The sequence below is a fragment of the Microcaecilia unicolor genome, chromosome 2 (genome assembly GCF_901765095.1).
Source record: "Microcaecilia unicolor chromosome 2, aMicUni1.1, whole genome shotgun sequence".
Classification (NCBI taxonomy): domain Eukaryota; kingdom Metazoa; phylum Chordata; class Amphibia; order Gymnophiona; family Siphonopidae; genus Microcaecilia; species Microcaecilia unicolor.
The window spans coordinates 210,133,027-210,153,845 of record NC_044032.1 but is presented as its reverse complement, the minus strand read 5'-3'; the positions used below and the strand labels follow the sequence as shown (position 1 = coordinate 210,153,845).

Genomic DNA, 20,819 nt, shown 5'->3' with positions numbered 1-20,819 from the left:
TCTGTGAAACTGGGTTCTGGAGATGCTGTGATGCATGGACTTGAGACTTTCGTTATGTATTTATACGTACACCACTTTTATATACCAATTTTATATACCACTTATCAGCAAACCACCACTTTGATGTATGTGGTGGTTTGCTGATAAGTGGTATATAAAATTTTAATTAAACTTGAACCTTGAATGTTGATGCAATGACCAGACTAGGAACAATGGGAGGGTGGATGTGTTAAAATAGGGGGAAAAAAATTCCCAGATAGCTGCATAGGAAGGCTTCTATTGACCATAGAAATGTCTATGCTGCTGTGCCTGGCCAGTTCTTTTTTCTGTTTCTTTACATCTTCCAAAGATGTCAGATGTTTGTATTTTCAGTAGCTCTACTACTTTTGGTGATTTTTTTTTTTTTTTTTTTTTTGCATTACCCTTTTTGTTCCCCATAACCCTTTTTAGCTGATTAAACAGTTTTATGGTTGATATTTATTTTGTGACATCCCACAACAAGATGGTATAAGTTAACTGCTTCAGGAGAATATAAGAAGGCAAGCTAGTGATGTATGCCTTCTCTCTTCATTGGGAAGCAAATCTGTCCTCCTGGTCCTTGGGTGGCCAAATCCTTAATAAACCTGAGATAAAGACTGGCAGGTTATGATTTTCATAGCAGTTTTTTGTGGCTGAGACTTATTAGGTTTATATCCTAGAACTAGTTACCTCTAGAAACTGATCAGGTTGTGATATTGCCCTATCCTAATCACCTGTGTACCTGAATGTAAGTAACTTTGAGCTTGAGTATGGAAGAGGCAAGTAATTTAAAAATACAGGGGTGACTTTTGCTCTCCCCTCCCCTCCCCTACCCCCACACATACACACACAGCAGTCTGTGGTCCTCACAACCTAGATGTTGAGGAGCACATAATGTGATCCTTTGGTCGATCTAAAATGGTTCTGTAGTCATTCTGGTCTTTTAGGAGGGTGTTCTCTAGAAGATCTTATGTGTTTAAATTCAGTTTAGCTTGAAGACTTTTTCTTGTGGACCTTCTACATCTGTCAATCTGGCATTAAGACCAGCTTTGTCACGGTTCATCTTCGTTCACTTGGCACCTATCAGCATATAAAAGGAAACTTTATATCTATAGAACATTTTAATTGTTAGACCTATATGGGGCTTAGACTTTCTATGGTGACATATGGGATATCAAGGTTCTTAACCAGCTGATTAGAACCCCTATTGAGCCGAGCCTCTGGTGGGCTTTTGTACTAACCTGGGAGATCATATTTGTAAGTGATGACTTACCCATCTTATATCAAATTTTATCATAATAGGGTGGCATGCCATATGCATCCCAAGTTCCTGCTAAGTTCTTTTTCATTTTATCCATTTAGCTGTCTTTACATCATTTTTCCCTAGACCTTATATCCACAAGGATGAAATGGCCCTTCCTTCTCTAGATTGCAAGAGCGGACCAAAGTCCGTAGATGGTCAACTTCACTTTGTGTTTTACCCTGGTCAGCCTGGAAATATGCTGACAATATACTCTTAATTGAATAATAGACTTTTTCTTATTTTGTTATTCCAGACAGGCCTAACTTTAGAGAAGCATGTGAAAACTATGGAGACATTTGGGGATCATTTTCAAAGCGCTTAGACTTACAAAGTTCCATAGGGTACTATGTAGCTTTGTAAGTTTAAGTGCTTTGAAAATACGCCCCATTACTCTGCTAAGATCTGTGTCTGAACTAATTTGTAAGGATGTGGTGATAAATTCAGTTTATACATTCATATCTCATTACTATGGAGAAATGTCCTGTTGATTGAATAGTGACTTGGGCTATTTGTTTTCCATGATCCCTTTTGAGGGATAGAGTCCAGCGTGACTCCCCTATTATTTTTCCCCCCTTCACTGCCTGAGTCAATGCTGTATTAATAGAATGGTGATTTGCTGTCTTCAAAAAAAAAAAAAAAATCCCCAGTAAGCCACTTTTTTTTTTTTTTTTTAATTTAGTAGGCTTGGCAGTTTCCTCCTACTTCATTTGGCCTCCAGCTCAATTGGAACTGTCAGTGACTTCTTAGCGTCACCAGCAGGTGGAGATATAGAACACTGATTGTAACTCAGTGATATAGCACGGCTAGCTGCTCAGCAAGTCAGTATATCTCTGTCTCCAGAAGGCGGATGGATGGATCTCCACTAGCTCCTGGATTTTTCTGTTACGAGTCTAGGTTTCATGAGCAGTTGAGCATGGGGGTGGTTTGGCTATACGGCACCAGCTTTTGGGGGCTATACCTGGTCATCCTGTCCCTCCCTTATCCTGAGTATCCCCATACCACTGTCCTCTCCGCGTGCCCTCTCCTTTGCTCAGTGCCACTTCTCTTAAAAAAAAAAGTAGTATAAAAGAACACTTCATGTCTGAGATGTGGTCTTAGTGGGTTTGATCCCTGCTGGCTTGTCTACAAGCAGCTAACAACAACAACAAAAAAGACTTGATAAAAAAAAATCAACAAAGGGAGAAGTCAAAGCAGCAGGGTAGGAGCTTGAGGAGAAGGGGAGCAGCTGAACCATTCTTTGGCAGAGTTTTCTGTGTGTGAGACTGCACTTGACAGTGCGGCTGCTAGGTGAATGTTTCTCCCTTTCTGTCTTCCTTCGTTTTGTGGTTTTCATGGCAACAGAGACCGGGAAGCGCTGCTTACGGTGCGTAAGGTGGCGCACAGCATCTGGTCTCTGCATGGTAGGTTGGAGTCCACTGAGGTAGAAACTGCGGTAGTGGCGGCGGACAACATGTTGCCTGCCCACACGGGGAGTTCCCACGTTCACTCTCCTTCCCTTCAGTTCAATGCATCAGCTCCTGTGGCCATCTTGCCTGCAGAACAGTTCTTTTCAGTGCATTTGCCCTCCATGGGGGCTTTGGACCCCACTGTACTCAGGCCCTCTTTGGTGTTGGAAACGGGGGGCTGCTGGAGTGGAGGCCCTGTTTTCTGTAGATTGTTCTTTTACTTCATCAGGCTTCCCTGATGAAGAAGGCACAGCAGCAGATTGGGGTTGTTGGACTGAACAGCCTTGCAGTTCTTGCGCAACCATTGCCTCTGGATCCCCTAGGGAAAAGGCAGTGACTGGGCTCTGCTGCATCTGAGGTGGGGTCGTTGTCCACACCCTCCCTTCCTTCTCTTCCTGGATCAAATCTGGCCCTGTGTGGCGGGTCCAGCCAGTCTCTTCTGGCAGAGGACTTGGAGGAGGGATAACTGCTATCATTGGAACCTGACAACCCCTCGGCCGTCAGGATTTTTCATAAGCAGGAGTTGCCCTTCTTAATTGTCCACACACTGTGGGCACTCGTTATCTTGATGGACCACTCCCCAGCGCCAGCCATTGCGAATCCAAAAATGGCTAGCACCAGGTTACCAATCCAGTCCTTCCCAGTGCATGAGGCTATCAAGGAGTTCATTGTAGTGCAATGGTTCACTCCAGATGGCGAATGCCATGACTCACCTTTATCCAGTGCCCCAGGCTTAATTTGCAACTTCCATAGGTGGACGCACTGGTGATAGTGGTCCCCAAGAAGACTATACTTTTGGTGGAAGGCGGTATTGCCTTAAATGATGTTCAGGACTGGAAACTGGAGGTGTCCCTGAAACAAGCCTTCGCGGTTTTGGCTTTTTTTTCTCCATGCTTCCATCTGCAGCTACTATGTGGCGAGAGCTTGCCTCTCCTGGGTGCAGCAGGCGGCATACCTAGCTATGGGGGATGAGCAGTGAGGAACAGATTTTCTGTCTCTGGAATCTGGCTTGCCATATTTGGCGATGCGTTGTGTGACCTTGTGCATTCTTATGCTAAGTAGATGGCGTTGGCCATTACGTTTTGATGGCTTTTGTGGCTGCGCCATTGGGAGGCTGACGTGGCGTTGAAGCAATGGCTTACCAAACTCCCCTTTTGGGGTCATTTTTGTTGCTTGGGGATGACCTGGAGATACTGGTCAAGAACTTGGGAGATTCCATTCCTGGACAACCAGTGGAAGCCAGCATTTGGATGATGTGGCACAGCCTCATTTTAAGGAGGCTGGGAAGTATCGGCCAGAACAGGAATGCCCACAGCGGCTTCCCTCTGTGGGCTCTCAGTGACCTGGTTCCTGCAGCGATCATCCTTTTTGATGACAACCAGGGCTCAGGGACTGGATCTCAGTCTGCTCCCCCAGCGAGGGCTGCCCAATGATGGGACGCTGGGCCTCTGCTCACTCTGTGCGTAGGGGGTCGGCTGGCCCTATCCCTCGAGCAGTGGGCCCGCATTACGTTGGACCAGTGGGTTCTCAACATTATCAGAGAAGACTACAAGTTAGAGTTCTCCTCTCCCATGGGAGATTTTTCTTGGAATTCCCATGCAGAGCGCCTTCCAAGTGCTTGGCAGTGCTTGCCACCCTGGTCACCTTTCGGGAACTTGGTGCCATAGTGCCCGTTCTGCCGGGGGAACGGGGTCAGTTTTGCTATTACATCTGTTTTGTGGTACCAAAGAAGGATGGCTGCCACTGGCTGATGTTGGACCTGAAGCACGTGAACCATTTTCTCAAGGTCCAGCACTTTCACATGTAGACTTTTCACTCCGTGCTGGCAGCCATACAGCCGGTAGTGTTTCTCACAGCCCTGGATCTCAAGGAGGCGTACTTGTACGTTCCCATTTTGCGTCCACACCAATGTTTCCTTCGGTTTGCAGTGTTGGGTCATCATTTCCAGTTTCAGGCCCTTCTATTCAGCCTGGCAACTGCGCCCAAAACCTTTTCCAAGGTCATGATTGTAGTGGTGGGAGGGTATTTGGGGTCACCCATACCTAGATGACTGGCTGATCCAGGCATTTTCGGAGTGCAGATGCAAGGAGGTCACCTCCAGGGTGGTGGACGTGCTGCAGTCGCTCGGTGGGGTCGTCAATTTTACCAAGCTCCATCTGCGTCTCTCCCAGACACTGGAATATCTGGTAGTGCGGTTCGGCCTGGCCCAGGGCAAGGTGTTCCTGCTGGCCTCTCAGGTGGCCAAGTTGCACAATCAAGTTCGCGCTCTTCTCAGGATGCTGTGTCCTTGGAAATGGGTCCATGACAGCGACCATGGACATGGTTCCCTGGGTAAGAGTGCATATGCACCCGTTGTAACACTCCCTCCTGAGTCCGGTGGTTGCCGGTTTCAGCAGACTATCAGGTACAGCTCCTGATGGACATCGTGGGCCTGACTCAACATGTGGTGGCTTCAGGAGGGCAATTTGCAGAAGGGGGGTGCTTCTGCACCTCTGCAGTGGATTCTGGGTAGTGACGGATGTCAGTCTGTTAGGCTGGGGGGGGGGGCACATTGCCTGCACTCCAGTGCGCAGGGCCGTTGGTTAGCGCGGAAGCACAGTGGTCCGTCAATCACTTGGAACTCCAGGCAGTAGCCAAGGTGTTGGAGGCATTACTGGTTCTGATTCAAGACAAGCTGGTCCAGGTGTTGTCCAACAACACAACGACAGTCGCTTATATCAGTTGATGGGGGCATGAACAGCACAGCTCAGGCAGTGGAAACAAGCCTGCTTTTTGTGTGGGCGGCACGTCACTCCTGTTATCGGTGGCCCACCTCAACGTGCAGGTGGACTTTCTCAGCAGAACGTCGGTAGCCCACCTCAACGTGCAGGTGGACTTTCTCAGCAGAACATCGTTGGACCCGCTGGAATGGGAACTGTCCCCAACAGTGTTCCTCTCCATCACGGAACGCTAGGGTGTGCCGTTGATGGACCTCATGGCAACCTGAGCCAGTGCCAAAGTGGCTCTTTTTTCAGCTGGGGTCGAGAGCTCAGGTCTGAAGGACTGGATGTGCTACTGCAGCCTTGTCTAGTGGAGGACCTCCTGTATGTCTTTCCACCATGGCTGCTCATAAGGAGGGTCCTGCATCAGATCCACTTACATCAGGGCCAGATGATTTTTGTGGCTCCATATTGGCTCAGATGGCCATGGTATGCGGATTTCATCCAGCTGCTCGTACACAAGCCCTTTCTGCTGCCGCTGGTTCAGGACCACTTCCAGTGTCAGGGCCCAGTGCCCATGGAGGAACCTTCCCACTTTGGTCTTAGGCCTGTCTCTTGAGTTACGTAGTCTAGTTACTTCAGCAACTGTAGCCACTATGGCTCTCTCCAGAGTTCTGCAGTTATGATCTTTAAATCCAATAGCCAGGTGTTGCCTTTGCACAATGACTTGGACTTCTTCCCCACTTGCCACAGAAGACTTTGCCTGGTAATCAAATCCAGGTCCACCATGTCAGCTCACCGGAAACCTTTTTAACAAAAACAGATTCCCTTTGCAGCAGAGAGGAAGCAAAGGAAATAGAAAAAGGAATAATAAGAAAACAAACCAACAAAAGCCAGGCAAGAGGAGGCAAGGGTTGGAAAGAAAAATAGAAGGGCATGAAGGAGTTAGAGAATATTGTGAATGGAGACTGGAGAAATAGATTGAAGAAAAGTTCAGTTACCCATTTAGCCATGTGCTCTATGCGTTCAGGGCCGGCGGAACGTGGTAAGCAGGCTATGCAAAGCAGCGGAGCCGCCTGGCTTTAGTCCTCCCCAGTTACCCTGCTCTTTTTCACTACTGCTGCTCTGCCTCTAGTCAAATTGTCTGGTGCACTGGCACCGTGTATTCCTCTAAGTCACAAAATTAACTACGTCCGGTTTTGTGAAACCAGAAGCAGTTAATCTGTGGATTGGAGGAGTGTGCATTGCCGGCAGACCTGTTTGACTAGAAGCAGAGCTGGAGGTGGGAGCTGATCCAGGGGATGGGTAAGAGAATGGAGCTGGGGCTGAAAAAGGGGGCAGGTGGGAGAAGGGGGGGCTGAAAAAGGGGGCAGGTGGGAGAAGGGGGGAGGGAGAAGAGAAAGGAGAGGGTGGGCTGGACTGGGACAGGGCAGTGGGTAACTGACAGTTTGCAGGGGGCGCCAGAGACCTAACACAGGCCCTCTATGCATTGAACCTGTTTCATAGAAAAAGAAATATGATACCTTTTTATTGGACTAACTTAATACATTTTTACACCACTTTACTCAACCTGCTTCATGAAATCAATCTTAAAAACTTTCGTATTGTGGACAGAGCCTTAGACAAATGGTGCTTCTAACTTTCCACAGGGCAGTGAAGCAAGTTCTTTAATTTGGGCATATGTTATGGAATAGTGCTTAATAATTTTCTCCTTTTATATAGTCACCTATGGTTGTGTGCAGCTTATGTAAACGAGATGGTCACCTAAAAAAGGATTGTCCAGAGGACTTCAAAAAAATTGAACTTGATCCTTTACCACCATTGACCTCTGCACATTTGAAAATTTTGGATCAAGTTTGCATCCAGTGCTACAGTAAGTGACTGGTAATTGTATCAATTAGCGTTGTCATAAACTGATGTATTAAGAAAAACAAGAATGCGTAAGAAGTAATAGTTGGTGGTGTTCCTTTCTACGCCAGTGTTTCAACAGGCAGATGAAATGGTGCAATCACAAGTTATCTCTGGTACTTGAAATTTTAACCTGTATGGATTGTTGTTTCTCATTGATTGGTGGAAAGGTGGAAAAGCAAAACTTGATCTTTGTGGCTCTTTTGGAAATTATGAATTGTTTATCAAAATTAGAGCGTTCTTGCCTCTTATATACCATTTGGGCTGAGAAAAAGATACAGGACTCATGGATTCCAACCTCTTTTTAATTGCTTAGCAGCTCACTCTCTGCTCGGCAGTATGGGGGAAATGAAAAAAAATTCTTTCTTTAACTAGTGAAGCTGAACATGGAAAGAAATTTTTATAGGGCTGTTAGTATATTGATCTGCTGAAGTACCTGGATCAGCACATTTCCTTAGAATCTAAATACTTTATCCTAGCCACTGATATTTTCCTGAAAACTTGTCCGATGTGCTGCCATACAAAATGTTTTATATTTTCTCTTGGGGTGTCACGTGACATGGGGGAAGGGGGGGTGTTAAACTGTTTCTTCTTGGCCTGAGTGTGTAGCTGTCATCTCACTTAACAACTTTCTGTATTTTTCTTGGAACTGGTGTTATAATTATCTAGGTACATTTATATCTTTGCAAAGATGGAGGTACTTATCCTACCTTAATTCATTCCTGAAATATTGAGAATAGTGGTCATGCAGCCATTTCACTTACTTTCCATATATGCAGCAAGCAGCTTTATCCAGTCAAGCTGCTAATGAATGTGTTCCAGGTCATTACACCTTCCAGGGAGGGAGACAAGCTTCCTTTTGTCTCAAAAAACCTTTCCACCATTCATGCTGAAATAAATAAATCAGTTGGATTTTTGTTTTGACCATGCGTTCTAATTTTGCTTTTGCCGTATTTCACATATATGGAATTACTCATTCTGTTTCTTTAAAAAAAGGGAACTATTAAATTATTAATTTGGAAATTCTAACCACTGTAATTCTGCAGAATATTTAGCAGTAGCCACATTTTAATTTTTTTTTCTTATTTAAAGTCACATATAAACAAGTATGAAAAACAACCAACCAATCATCAAGAAAAAAGTAACTGAGTGGAAATTATGCAGTTAAGCTTTAAATTCCTCCCCCCCCCCCCCCCCCCCCAATCTCTTCCTTAGCAGCAGCCACATTTGAAACTGTGTCAAAATTTTCTTGTTGGAATGGGAACTGAAAGGCTCTTATGATGTGAAGGAGACTGATAACAGAGGTGGCCTCTGCTGGTGGATGAAGTTTATTTAATTCTTTGTGTGTGTGTATGTCTTTGAAAGTTTGAAAAAAGGAGGTAAGAGTATGAGTTTAATTCTATGTTCATACAATGATAAAGTGTTCACTAGGTGAAATGTGTAGTAAGTAGTGAATCTCACTGGCATTTGTCAAAGCTAATTTGCATATTTTGACAGGTAGTCACACTCACCTCTAGTCCTAACAGCTAGTCAGAAACAAGGACATGCCCAAACCCCACCCACTATGCCCACCCCGTTTGATGTCATCAGATATGGCATCATAGCACATCCCTTTTTTATAACCCTAGTTTATATGCATAGCCCGCCTCTTTGCATAAACCCACCCCTGTTTTTGACATCACAGGAAGTGCCATAACCACGCCCCCTTTTCTGTTTGCTGGTCGCCATCTTGGATGGGTCACATGACGGGAAGTGTCATAAAAAACCTACACAACACCGCCCCCTACATCCATGGTGGAATGTGCATGGTTTATTTATTATGTTTTTTCTTCGAAAAGGGATACTTTGTGCTTATTTTTGAGCTAGGTTGTGTTAGGTCTGTCCCTTTTTTAAGAACGACAGACTACTGAATGACAGCCCTTTAGATTTTGAAACAAAGGATTGACCCTTTTTCCTCTTTGCTTTATGTTTAAATCTTTTTTATTAATAGCAACAGAGCTTGTACAGATTATGCAATGAAAGGAGACCAATACAAATAATCAATGTTATAACTCAAGTCACCATATAATTGTTAATGTTTTATCCCCCCCTCCTACCTCCCTCCCCTTACCCACCTCCCCCCTTAAGTTTATTAACGAGAACCATCTTTGTAGAATGCAACAACATGTATGATATGCTGTTCAGGGTATTGATAATAAGAAAGTCTCATCAGAACAACCAACATCCTTTCTTATGAGGCAGTAGCTTAATGACACGACCTACTGCAAAGGGCCTTGTTTCTTATCCTTCATCTAATACCACCGCCTCTTATATGAGTCTTACAGCTTTATTAATGATATCAACACCCTCAAGGAATAAAACAGACTCCACAATATCAGTTGTCAGCGGTACTCATCTCAGAGGTTAACCCCAAGCTATCCCCTCTCACCCACCCCCTTCTCCCCCCCTCATTACGTCCCCCTGCCTCACCATTCACTCTAAACTCCACAGTCATCCCCATTCACCCCAACTCATTCAACACCTAGCTCTGGGAGCTACTACATTCAAATATGCTGTCCATGTTTAATAAAGTGCTTCCTCCTTTTCGGAGTAAATCGGGCACCCCTGGCCTCCCTATCATAAGCGCGTGCAACTTGTTCCTCCAGTACCAGTTGGAGGGTGGTATGTCCATTAACCAATGATTCAATATGCATTTTCTTCCCCAGAATGCAGGACTTACTCAGGAACAACTTCTCTTCTCTTCTCTTGTTCCCACCGCCCACACTCTTGATGAGCTAAACATGACACGTCAAACTGTATTCTACAACCCAAGATCTTCGATACAAAACCGGGCGAGAGCCGTCCAGAAAACCCCGAATACGCTGACACTGCCACATCCCATGCGCCAAAGAAGGCATGCCCATTCCACACTCCCGGCATCTATCAGCCTCCACTATCCCTGCATGCCATGCTTGCTTACCCGAGAAGTATGCCCTGTGAATTGATCTAAAATGACACTCCTGCAGTTCGGCACTATGCACTACCCCTGTCATCCCTTTTAGTGCTGTCATCACCTTTTCTATAGCAAATGAACCCCCCAACTCTTGCTCCCATCTCCCCACTACCTCCCTAACATCTTTTGGGGGTTTTAAGTCCCTCAATACCTTATGAAACCAAGAGATTGATGTCTGCCCTACTGCATCCCCTTTCAGAAAATCCCGAATCTTCTTCCCAAAATCCAATGTGAGTACAGACCGGGGCAAGCTTCTGAAGTAGTGTTCCAGTTGTAAGTAGGCCAATCTCGCCAGTGAACCTCCTGCACACCTCTTTTCAAATTCCCCATAGGGCACAGCGACCCATCTACTTGAAGAAAACTCTCCAGTAGTGTCACTCCCTGTCGCTCCATATCTTTAGAAAATTCGATTCTCCCTACCCGCCGGGAATTCTACATTCCCACTAATGTTAACAGCCACACTGGCCTCCGGATCTTGCCCCACAGAAACCCAATAACACCCTCCAGGCGTAACGTAAAGGTTGCAAGAGTACACTATCTTGAAAGGAGTTGCTATCCTCACTTTTTTAGAGTGTAATAAGCAATTTAAGGACCATGGCCGAAAAAAAGCTTGTTCCCAACCTATGTCAGTATAGGTTGTCGACCTGCAAAGACCCAATCTCGCAGGTGCCTGGCCATGCAAGCCCAGTTATAATCTTTTAAGTCAGGCATGCCCAACCCACCCTCACACTGAGCCCCATACACATGTTTCCACTTCATTTTCGATTTTTTCCCCCGCCCAGCAAAACCATGCTATGTGCCTCTGCAGAGCTTTCAGATCTCTAACCAACAGCCTAATAGGTAAAATCTGCAACATGTACAACCATTTCGGGAATATGACCATTGCGGTATAAATGAATTCTACCTAGAAAAGACAACGGCAAGGAAACCCAAGCCGTCAGTTGTGCTTTAGTGTTCCCCAATCAGACGAAGGACATTAACCCTGTATAGTTGTGCCGGATCCATCGACAGTTGCACTCCCAAATACTTAAATTCCTTGCGTGCTTGACGATCTGTGACAACTCCAAATCACTGGATCTACCCCCGCACTGACTAAAGCCTCCGATTTCTCTAGATTCAATTTGAAGCCCGAAAGTCCCCATATTCCTGCTTACTCTCCAACAACTGATTCAACGAATTCTGCGGTTCCGTGATCAGCACCAGTAAACCATCTGCAAATGCTGCAGTTTAAATTCCTGATCCAGGATCTGAACACCTTTAATTTCTACATTGCTGCCAATTTCCTGTAAAAGCGGATCCAGGGTCAATACGAATAGTAGCGGCGAGAGCGGGCATCCCTGCCGGGTACCCCGCCCTATGGCAAACCAGTCAGAAATAAACTCATTGACACTAGTCTCGCCTTAGGATCTGTATATAACGTCTTTATAGCCTTCCAAAAAAAACCCTTTATACCATAGGCCTTTAAGGTCTCAAATATAAAGCCCCAGTCCACCCTGTCAAAGGCTTTTTCAGCATCAAAACTTATTAACATAGCTTGCAAACCTTCGTCCCTCACTCGCTCCAACGCCCCAGGTATTCGTCTCACATTCTTGACCACTTTCCAACCTTTCAACGAAACCCACCTGTGACTGTTCAACATGTCGGCAAGAACCAAGCCAGCCTAATCGCCAGTATCTAGCTAGAAATTTGTCTGAGTTCAGCAAAGAAAATAGGCCGATAAGACTCCGGTAGATGTGCTTGTTTGAGTGGTTTCAGTATGACCGTAATATTAGCCGTATTCAAATGGTCAGGCATCTGTCCCCTTCTGACCACTTCATTAAATACCTCCGCTAATTGTCGACCAATTCCTGGCCTAAGTAATTTATAAAATTCGTTGCTGAGGCCATCCGGTCCAGGTGTCTTACCCAGGGAGCTCTGCTGCACTACCCAATCTACCTCATCCTCTGTTATTGCTGCATTTAAGATCTTTAAGTCTGCAGTATTCACTTTGGTAGCTCCACACTTCCAAGGTATGCTGCGCTCGGAGTTACCACTTCTAATTGGGGCTTATGCAACTGTTCGTAGAATTGCCTAAAAATCTCTGCTATTGCACTATCCGTGTGTTTCAGTTCTTTTTGGTTTATTAACTAGCGAGAGCACTTTTCTGGACCCTACCTGCCTTTTCAATAGTCTAGCCAGAAATTTCCCCCCTTTGTTAGCAAATTTATACAGTTGATATTTGTAGTACATTGCAGATTTTTGCGCTGACTGCTGCAGCAGTTCATTTAAGGCTTGCTACGCCTCTAATAACAGGGGCCCGTGAGTGTGACCAAATTGTCTCCTTAAAGTTGTTTACCCTCTTCCATCCCATCTCAATACTTCTCGCTTCCGTACCTTCCTTTGAAAACTATTATAGGCTATTGTCTCACCCCGGAGAACCGCTTTCCGCGGCTTCCCAAAGAGCACCGATCATTCCTATGGGCCTCATTTTCTCCCCTTGATATTGTTCCCACCTAGTCTTTCAATTGTAACTGAATTGCCTATCTTGATAGAGATATGTCGGGAAATGCCAAGAAAAGACTCTCTGCGCATTATTATCCATCGCATCTCTGTCGAGACCCAGGCATGGGTCAGAGACAACTATTGGTCCAATCTTAGTCCCCTGCACTTGCATTAACAGTTCCCTTGCAATCAGTATGTAATCAATGCGGACCAGTGTGGATGAGCTCTGGACAGATGCGTGTAGTCTTTTTCCAACGGGTTTAAGGTTCTCCAGACATCTGTCACATCTAGCGCCTCCTCCAGCAACCCCAAACCCCTCTGGCCTCTGGACAGCTCCCTCCCCGTCGGCTTAGACCTATCTAGCAGCGGATCTCTGACTTCATTAAAGTCGCCACCCATCACAACAAGGCTTTCACCCATGTCTTGTATTCTGCGCAAAAGCGTCTTATAAAACACCTTCTCAAAAGTATTGGGCACATATATATTACATAACAGCATTGGTTGTCTCTCTATTTCAAGAGCCACCAGGACATATCGCCCTCTAGTATCCCTGACAATTTTCTGTATTTTCACATGCATCCCTTTGCGGATCAGTATTATCACTCCTCCTTTCCCTCCTACTGCGGGGGGAGTCCATGATTTCACCCACCCACCATCTCTTTAGCTTCTCATGTTCTATGTGTGTCAAGTGTGTTTTCTTGCAGGAGAGCTATTGTTGTTTTTCTGATCATTAAGGACTTTCAAGATTTTTGCCTCTTTATTGGGGAGTGAATACCCCCCACATTCCAAGTCACAATCTTTAAATTCGTCATCTCCTCTTACTATTGTACCATTCCATATTCTGTTTTCCAATTTATAACCACCCCAGGAGATGTCCCCAGCCTCCACCTCCCGGGTACAGTTCTTTATCCTCCATCTCATGCCACACACCCCTATTATCAGACAGCCACATCTCCCTCTCATACATCTCATGCACCCACATTCGACCCCTTCCCCTTACCCTTCCTTGTCCTACCCCTAGAATCCTACTCCACCCTCCCCTCCCACTCTTGATCCCTCCGCCCCCCCCCCCCCCCAACATACTTGACCCCCAAATTAGCGCTTTATTTTCGGATAGGACGCCGTTTGCGAGTGCAGAACAATTTGTGTCCCGGAGTAACTTCACCTTCTGCCTCTCTACTCCATTCCCCAACCGGGAGTCCTTCCTCTTTGCTTTAAAGGACACATATAGACAAAGGCTAAGTTGCACAAGAAACCTTAGGCTTTTAGATCCATTCACACAGGGGTAGATGCACTAAAAACCCCATTAAAGCCCTTCCCTTCCTGATTCCTTAACGAATCGGTAAGCAACGGGAATGCATCAAGGAAATCGCATGCAAATGAGCTGGTCGCTGCTAGCTCATTTGCACGGGATTTCCTTCCAAGCCAGCTGAGCATGCGCAGAGCAGCTAAGCGTTATGCTGGCTGCTCTGTGCATGTCAAGGACGTCCTTTATGGACGTCCTTCACTGAAAGAAAAAAAAAAAGTCGTCCCCATAATCGAGAGGGGAGATCAGGGCTACGAGGAGGCTCCCTATGCTGCTGGCAGCTCCGGCCGCCTTGCTCCTTTCTGTCTGCCCCGGGGTGTTATCAGCATGTCCGCTGCCCCTCCTCCAGGTCTCTCTCAGCCAATCACAGCGCGTTTAGCTATCACTGGTGTCAGCTAAATGCGCTGTGATTGGCTGAGAGAGACCTGGAGGAGGGGCATAATCGAAAGAGACGTCCAAATATAGTTTTTTTGATTTGGACGTCCTCGCACCGTCTCTCTCTGGCGGTGGTCATTACAGAAGGACACCATCACAAAAAAATCTGGGAGAAAAACGTCCAAGTGCTCGTCAGGGACGTCTTTTTTTTTTTTTTTTTTTTTTTAGTGAAGGATATCCATGTTAGGCACTTTAGAAGAACGACCCTGACGAGCACTTGGACGTGGCTAGGCAAAGGTTTCCAGCTGGTTGCTTTTTTGTTGTTGTTGTTTTTGAGTGAAGGACGTCCCTGAAGAGCAGATGGACGTTTTTTTTCTCCTCGATTTTTTTTTTTTTTTGTTAAATTTATAGACGTTTTTAGAGGGCGAATAAATCCCACGCAGCCCCAACGAGAGGTACAGACCTCCCGTTAGATTTTCCACGGTTAGGCAATCGGATAACAGTAGTGCATCTCATTACAATTATGATTTATACACATTATAATACTAATTTGCTCATCTGCATTCCGTTTTCGTTAGCTGCTACCGTGATCGGAAAATGGCTCGGAGAACCCTTTGGTGCATGTCACGGTTTACTACTTGCTCGTTGAACTGGCTAGAACCAGTTTAAAAAATCACGTTCGCTCGTTAAGTTTAGTACATCATCAGGCAGAAGCCCATGAGCCCTGCCTGCAAGAGCTGGTATTTTCTGCAGCCAGTAGGAAATTAAAAAAAAAAAACTTGAGTATGTAAAGCAAACCTACAACGTAGTATTTAGCAAAGCCATCTTTTATTTTTATTTATTTTTTTTGTTTTTTGAGTGATGTCCTGTTTTGTGTGAGAGAATCCAGAAACCCCAACCCATACAATTCCTCCCTTTTTTCCTATAGGCAGCTGTTTATAGAGCACAGAGCCTATCAGTGTGCACATTTACACCTTGTCAACCCCTCCTGTTTTTCAAGACATCTGTATGAGATCATGTCCTGCAGAGCTGGTTTCTGAAAAAAAAAAAAAACCCTCCCATACACAGAACTGTAGTTGTTTTGCGTTACAGATGAGCAAACTTACAGGGACCTCCCTGCAAATATACAGCATCTGTTAAAAAAAAAAAAAAAAAGTTGGTGGTTACAACAAAACTGGGGAGATAAAGTTACAGATAACCAAACTTTTTATCCTTTTTAAAGGCTTTATTTTACTGTAGCAGTGTTCACCCAAGATCATACAAGTTTAAAAAAAGTTAAGTGACAAAGCTAGGGAACATGCTTTATACTGGAAATTGCTTTGCCCTAACAGTATTCATTTAGGAAGCAATAACAATGTTTAAAAACTTAAGTAAAGCATATGCAAAGAATATGGACATAATTTATAGCCATACAGGAGTTGGCTAATTTTTTCTCCCCTACCAGGAGTTCAAGAGATGCTACCCCCTACCCATTCCACCCCGGTATTGATGGCATTCTGTGTGAAGAAAAAGTTCTTCCATATATCTTAACCACAACAGTATTATTAAATAATATAAACATTCATAATCTCCCAACCCTGTCCCTACTTTCCTCCCCCCTGACCATATCCTATCCCCTTCCCTTTCCCTGCCCAATTCAGTAAAGTCCTCATATAGGACTAGTCATTATGAGATATTCCCCTGCCTCCCTTCCCCCCCACCCCCCAATCCAAAATGTCTTGCACCTCACTTCTAAACATCAAATACAGCTGTCTTACCCCTTCCTGAGATAATCACAGTAGCAGTAGAATAAAAGGAAAGTTCTCTGTCATCATAGCTAGAATAAAGAAATATATGCATACTGAAAATAATCTATTTGCAGGGATGACACATCTGCTGAGAAATCTTGGAAACAGAGCTAAGGCAAAAGGCATGAGCCTTGTAGGACCTAGAGATTACTCCCCCCCCCCCCCCCCCCCCCCCGGACATATTGGACTTGGTTTTGTAAATAAGGCACCCATTCAATAATATGTTTTGCAATGGACTGGGTGGAGAAAAGTCATATTAAAAGAGTAAAGAACATTTAAGTAAACGAGCTTCAGTGAAAGTCATAAGGGGTCTTTTGCTAAGCCACAGTAACGTTTTTAGGTCAAGGTAGAAATTAGCTGACAGTAAACACCAAGACGCTCATAGGAATATAATGGGCGTCTCGGTGTTTACCGCCAGCTGATTTCTACTGTGAGGTAAAAATGGTACTGCGGCTTAGTAAAAGACCCCCCCCCCCCCCCCCATAGACTTTTTAACAAACCCTCATTAGATTTTTTATTGGTTCATATAAGGAACTGAAAATCAGCAGTGTAAAAACTCTTGTGTAGAAAACCACTTATTCAAAAGCTAGTTCCCTATGCAAATTTCAACCCAATAATTATATGACAATTCACTCAAACCAGTTCCATCTATGAAGAAAAATTGCACAAAACAATTTTCAAAAACCACAAAAATGCATTCCCTTTTTCACAATATCATGAAAAAATGGAGAGTTTCACTTATCTGTCCCGTTACACAACTTGCTAAAAATCCCAAGCTGCCTGATCTTGTCTTCTAACTCCTTAGATTCAGAATCCAGTACAATGTTGTTCCAAGTTTAACTCCGACAAGAGGTAAAGGCCTCCCTTGTTTCGAAGCTCTGCTTCAGGTGAAGGAATGCATTGAAGAACCAAACCAAGCAGTTGCATCTCCCTCAGAACTTATTGTTTGCATCTTAAACAGTAGGGTAGCATGACATAAACATATCGGAAGCCGAGGAAATGTCCAAAGAAACTACAAGTCTGAAGAATGACCTTTAATGTGAGTAGGAAAATCAACTAATTGGACAAACTCAAGATTTCCCATGGCCTCAAGAAAATCCCAACTAATTTCTCTCCATCCTAAACTATCCATATAAATATTTAAATCTCCCAACACAAAATAACACAACCCCAATATTCCTCCCCAGTGACCAGTTCCAGCAGTCATCCTGGAATTAGATATCTGCCCCTGGTGGGCTATATATAGAATACTACTCCCACTTACGATTAAAAAAAAATAAATAAAACAAAAAAGAATCCCTTTGCAATTGCCCAGCTGTTCCAAAACCACCCTACTCACCTACATATGTTTCCAAAAAAACAACCAAATTTCTTCCTCTTCTTGTACCTGCACAAAGACTAGATACACAATCATATGTCCCAAGACAGAGCTGCAGACAAATATGCCCCAAGCAGTCTCACATTTTTTCATGGTTTTGCTTACTTCCACCTCTGCTGGTAAACTATTCAATGCTCTACCCTGCTGTTAGTAAATCCCATCTGCCCTTGCTAACCAGGTTTCAATAAGTATATTAAAAAATATATATCAGCCTTAGTATACAGAATTAAATTTGCAATAACCTGAATCTTATTTCTGGCAGATCTCACACTTTTTTCAATAAACCAGATGTCCTCAACCATTGGTAACAAATGTTTCTAATTTTCCCTATGCTTAAACTACATTGCCCCACTGATGATCATGCACTACTTCAATAGAACCTGCCCCCCACCCCCATTGCACAACTAACACCTACTACCTAATATAGTCAAATTACTAAACTCCACCCTACCACCCACATAACCACCCCACCCAGCCACAGTGCCATCAACCCAAACCCTCACCCAAACTAATCAATACATAAACCTCAAACTAAATCACTCACAATGACACCAAAACACATAGAAATCTTACAGAAATGTCCCAAATCACATACAACACTGAAGTCTAAAGCTTATTTTCCAATCAGGCAAGTGTTTTTGCTTGGTTGGGCTATAGCTCCTTGAATTTTATGCATGAGAAGCCAGGCAGTGAAAAGGGAGGGATAAGAAAATGATCCATTAGTGGCTATGGTAATACAAGTAAGTGCAACTGGGCAGACTGAGTAGGCTATGAGGTTCTTATCTACCAACAATTGCTATGTATCGCTTGTATGAAAGAGGTAGATGTGCTAGGAAAAAATGAATTGGCCAATTTAATGGGCTGATTTAGCATTTTTCTGTGAGGTTTTCATTCTGCAAGGCTGAGTACATTTTTGAGAGGTTTTTACAACTTTAACTTCAACAGTTGCAAGAGCGAAGGAAAAGGAGTGAGGGGAAATGGTAGGAACATTCCAATGTTAGAAGGCTTTAGTAAAGTACATAAGTACATAAGTAGTGCCATACTGGGAAAGACCAAAGGTCCATCTAGCCCAGCATCCTGTCACCGACAGTGGCCAATCCAGGTCAAGGGCACCTGGCACGCTCCCCAAACGTAAAAACATTCCAGACAAGTTATACCTAAAAATGAGGAATTTTTCCAGTCCATTTAATAGCGGTCTATGGACTTGTCCTTTAGGAATCTATCTAACCCCTTTTTAAACTCCGTCAAGCTAACCGCCCGTACCACGTTCTCCGGCAATGAATTCCAGAGTCTAATTACACGTGGGTGAAGAAAAATTTTCTCCGATTCGTTTTAATTTACCACACTGTAGCTTCAACTCATGCCCTCTAGTCCTAGTATTTTTGGATAGCGTGAAACAGTCGCTTCACATCCACCCGATCCATTCCACTCATTATTTTATACACTTCTATCATATCTCCCCTCAGACCGTCTCTTCTCCAAGCTGAAAAGCCCTAGCCTTCTCAGCCTCTCTTCATAGGAAAGTCGTCCCATCCCCACTATCTTTTCGTCGCCTTCGCTGTACCTTTTCTAATTCTACTATATCTTTTTGAGATACGGAGACCAGTACTGAACACAATACTCCAGGTGCGGTCGCACCATGGAGCGATATAACGGCATTATAACATCCGCACACCTGGACTCCATACCCTTCTTAATAACACCCAACATTCTATTCGCTTTCCTAGCCGCAGCAGCACACTGAGCAGAAGGTTTCAGCGTATCAATCGACGACGACACCCAGATCCCTTTCTTGATCCGTAACTCCTAACGCGGAACCTTGCAAGACGTAGCTATAATTCGGGTTCCTCTTACCCACATGCATCACTTTGCACTGTCAACATTGAACTTCATCTGCCACTTGCACGCCCATTCTCCCAGTCTCGCAAGGTCCTCCTGTAATCGTTCACATTCCTCCTGCGACTTGACGACCCTGAATAATTTTGTGTCATCGGCGAATTTAATTACCTCACTAGTTATTCCCATCTCTAGGTCATTTATAAATACATTAAAAAGCAACGGACCCAGCACAGACCCCTGCGGGACCCCACTAACTACCCTCCTCCACTGAGAATACTGGCCACGCAATCCTACTCTCTGCTTCCTATCTTTCAACCAGTTCTTAATCCATAATAATACCCTACCTCCGATTCCATGACTCTGCAATTTCTTCAGGAGTCTTTCGTGCGGCACTTTGTCAAACGCCTTCTGAAAATCCAGATATACAATATCAACCGGCTCCCCATTGTCCACATGTTTGCTTACCCCCTCAAAAAAATGCATTAGATTGGTGAGGCAAGACTTCCCTTCACTAAATCCGTGCTGACTTTGTCTCATCAGTCCATGTTTTTGTATATGCTCTGCAATTTTATTCTTAATAATAGCCTCCACCATCTTGCCCGGCACCGACGTCAGACTCACCGGTCTATAATTTCCCGGATCTCCTCTGGAACCTTTCTTAAAAATCGGAGTAACATTGGCTACCCTCCAGTCTTCCGGTATTACACTCGATTTTAGGACAGATTGCATATTTCTAACAGTAGCTCCGCAAGTTCATTTTTTAGTTCTATTAATACTCTGGGATGAATACCATCAGGTCCCGGTGATGTAAAGGACAAAAGATATGATAATGCATTTGATGGCTGGACGGGGATGTATGACAATACAGTTTTACTGACAGTGGGGTAGAGGCGTGCAATAGCCTAGCAGCAGAGGTGGAAGTAAGCAAAGCCATGACAAATGTGAGATTGTTTAGGGCAAGTTGAGAAGACAATGATAAGGAAATCGGTCAGAAGAGAGAGAGCCTGGGTTTTGGAGTAGTTAAGGAAAACAGTAAAGAGCCCAAAAAAAGAAGACAAAACTGACATACATAGAGTGATGGTACATTGCGTCAATCTCCCGACTAGAGACAAGATCAGCCAGTATGAAATTTTAAAGCTTTGATGCTTCTAAAATACTGAGTAAAGGTGGCAAATTTTCAGCGTGAGCTGCAGACAGACTGGCCTACACTTTATAGCTAGGAAGATAGAGGGATATCCTACAGGCAGGCAGACTTGTATGTGTGACAAATAGGATATTCTGTTTGCTA

At 44.3% G+C, this 20,819-nt stretch overlaps 1 protein-coding gene across 1 annotated transcript in view; it reads left to right on the top strand.

The window, feature by feature from the left end:
- The window catches only part of TUT7 (terminal uridylyl transferase 7), a 242,055-nt gene that overhangs the window by 87,014 nt on the left and 134,222 nt on the right, over window positions 1-20,819 (top strand). The window contains 1 exon segment of the mRNA XM_030193686.1: window positions 7,188-7,338. Within this exon segment, the coding sequence (XP_030049546.1) occupies window positions 7,188-7,338 (151 nt within the window).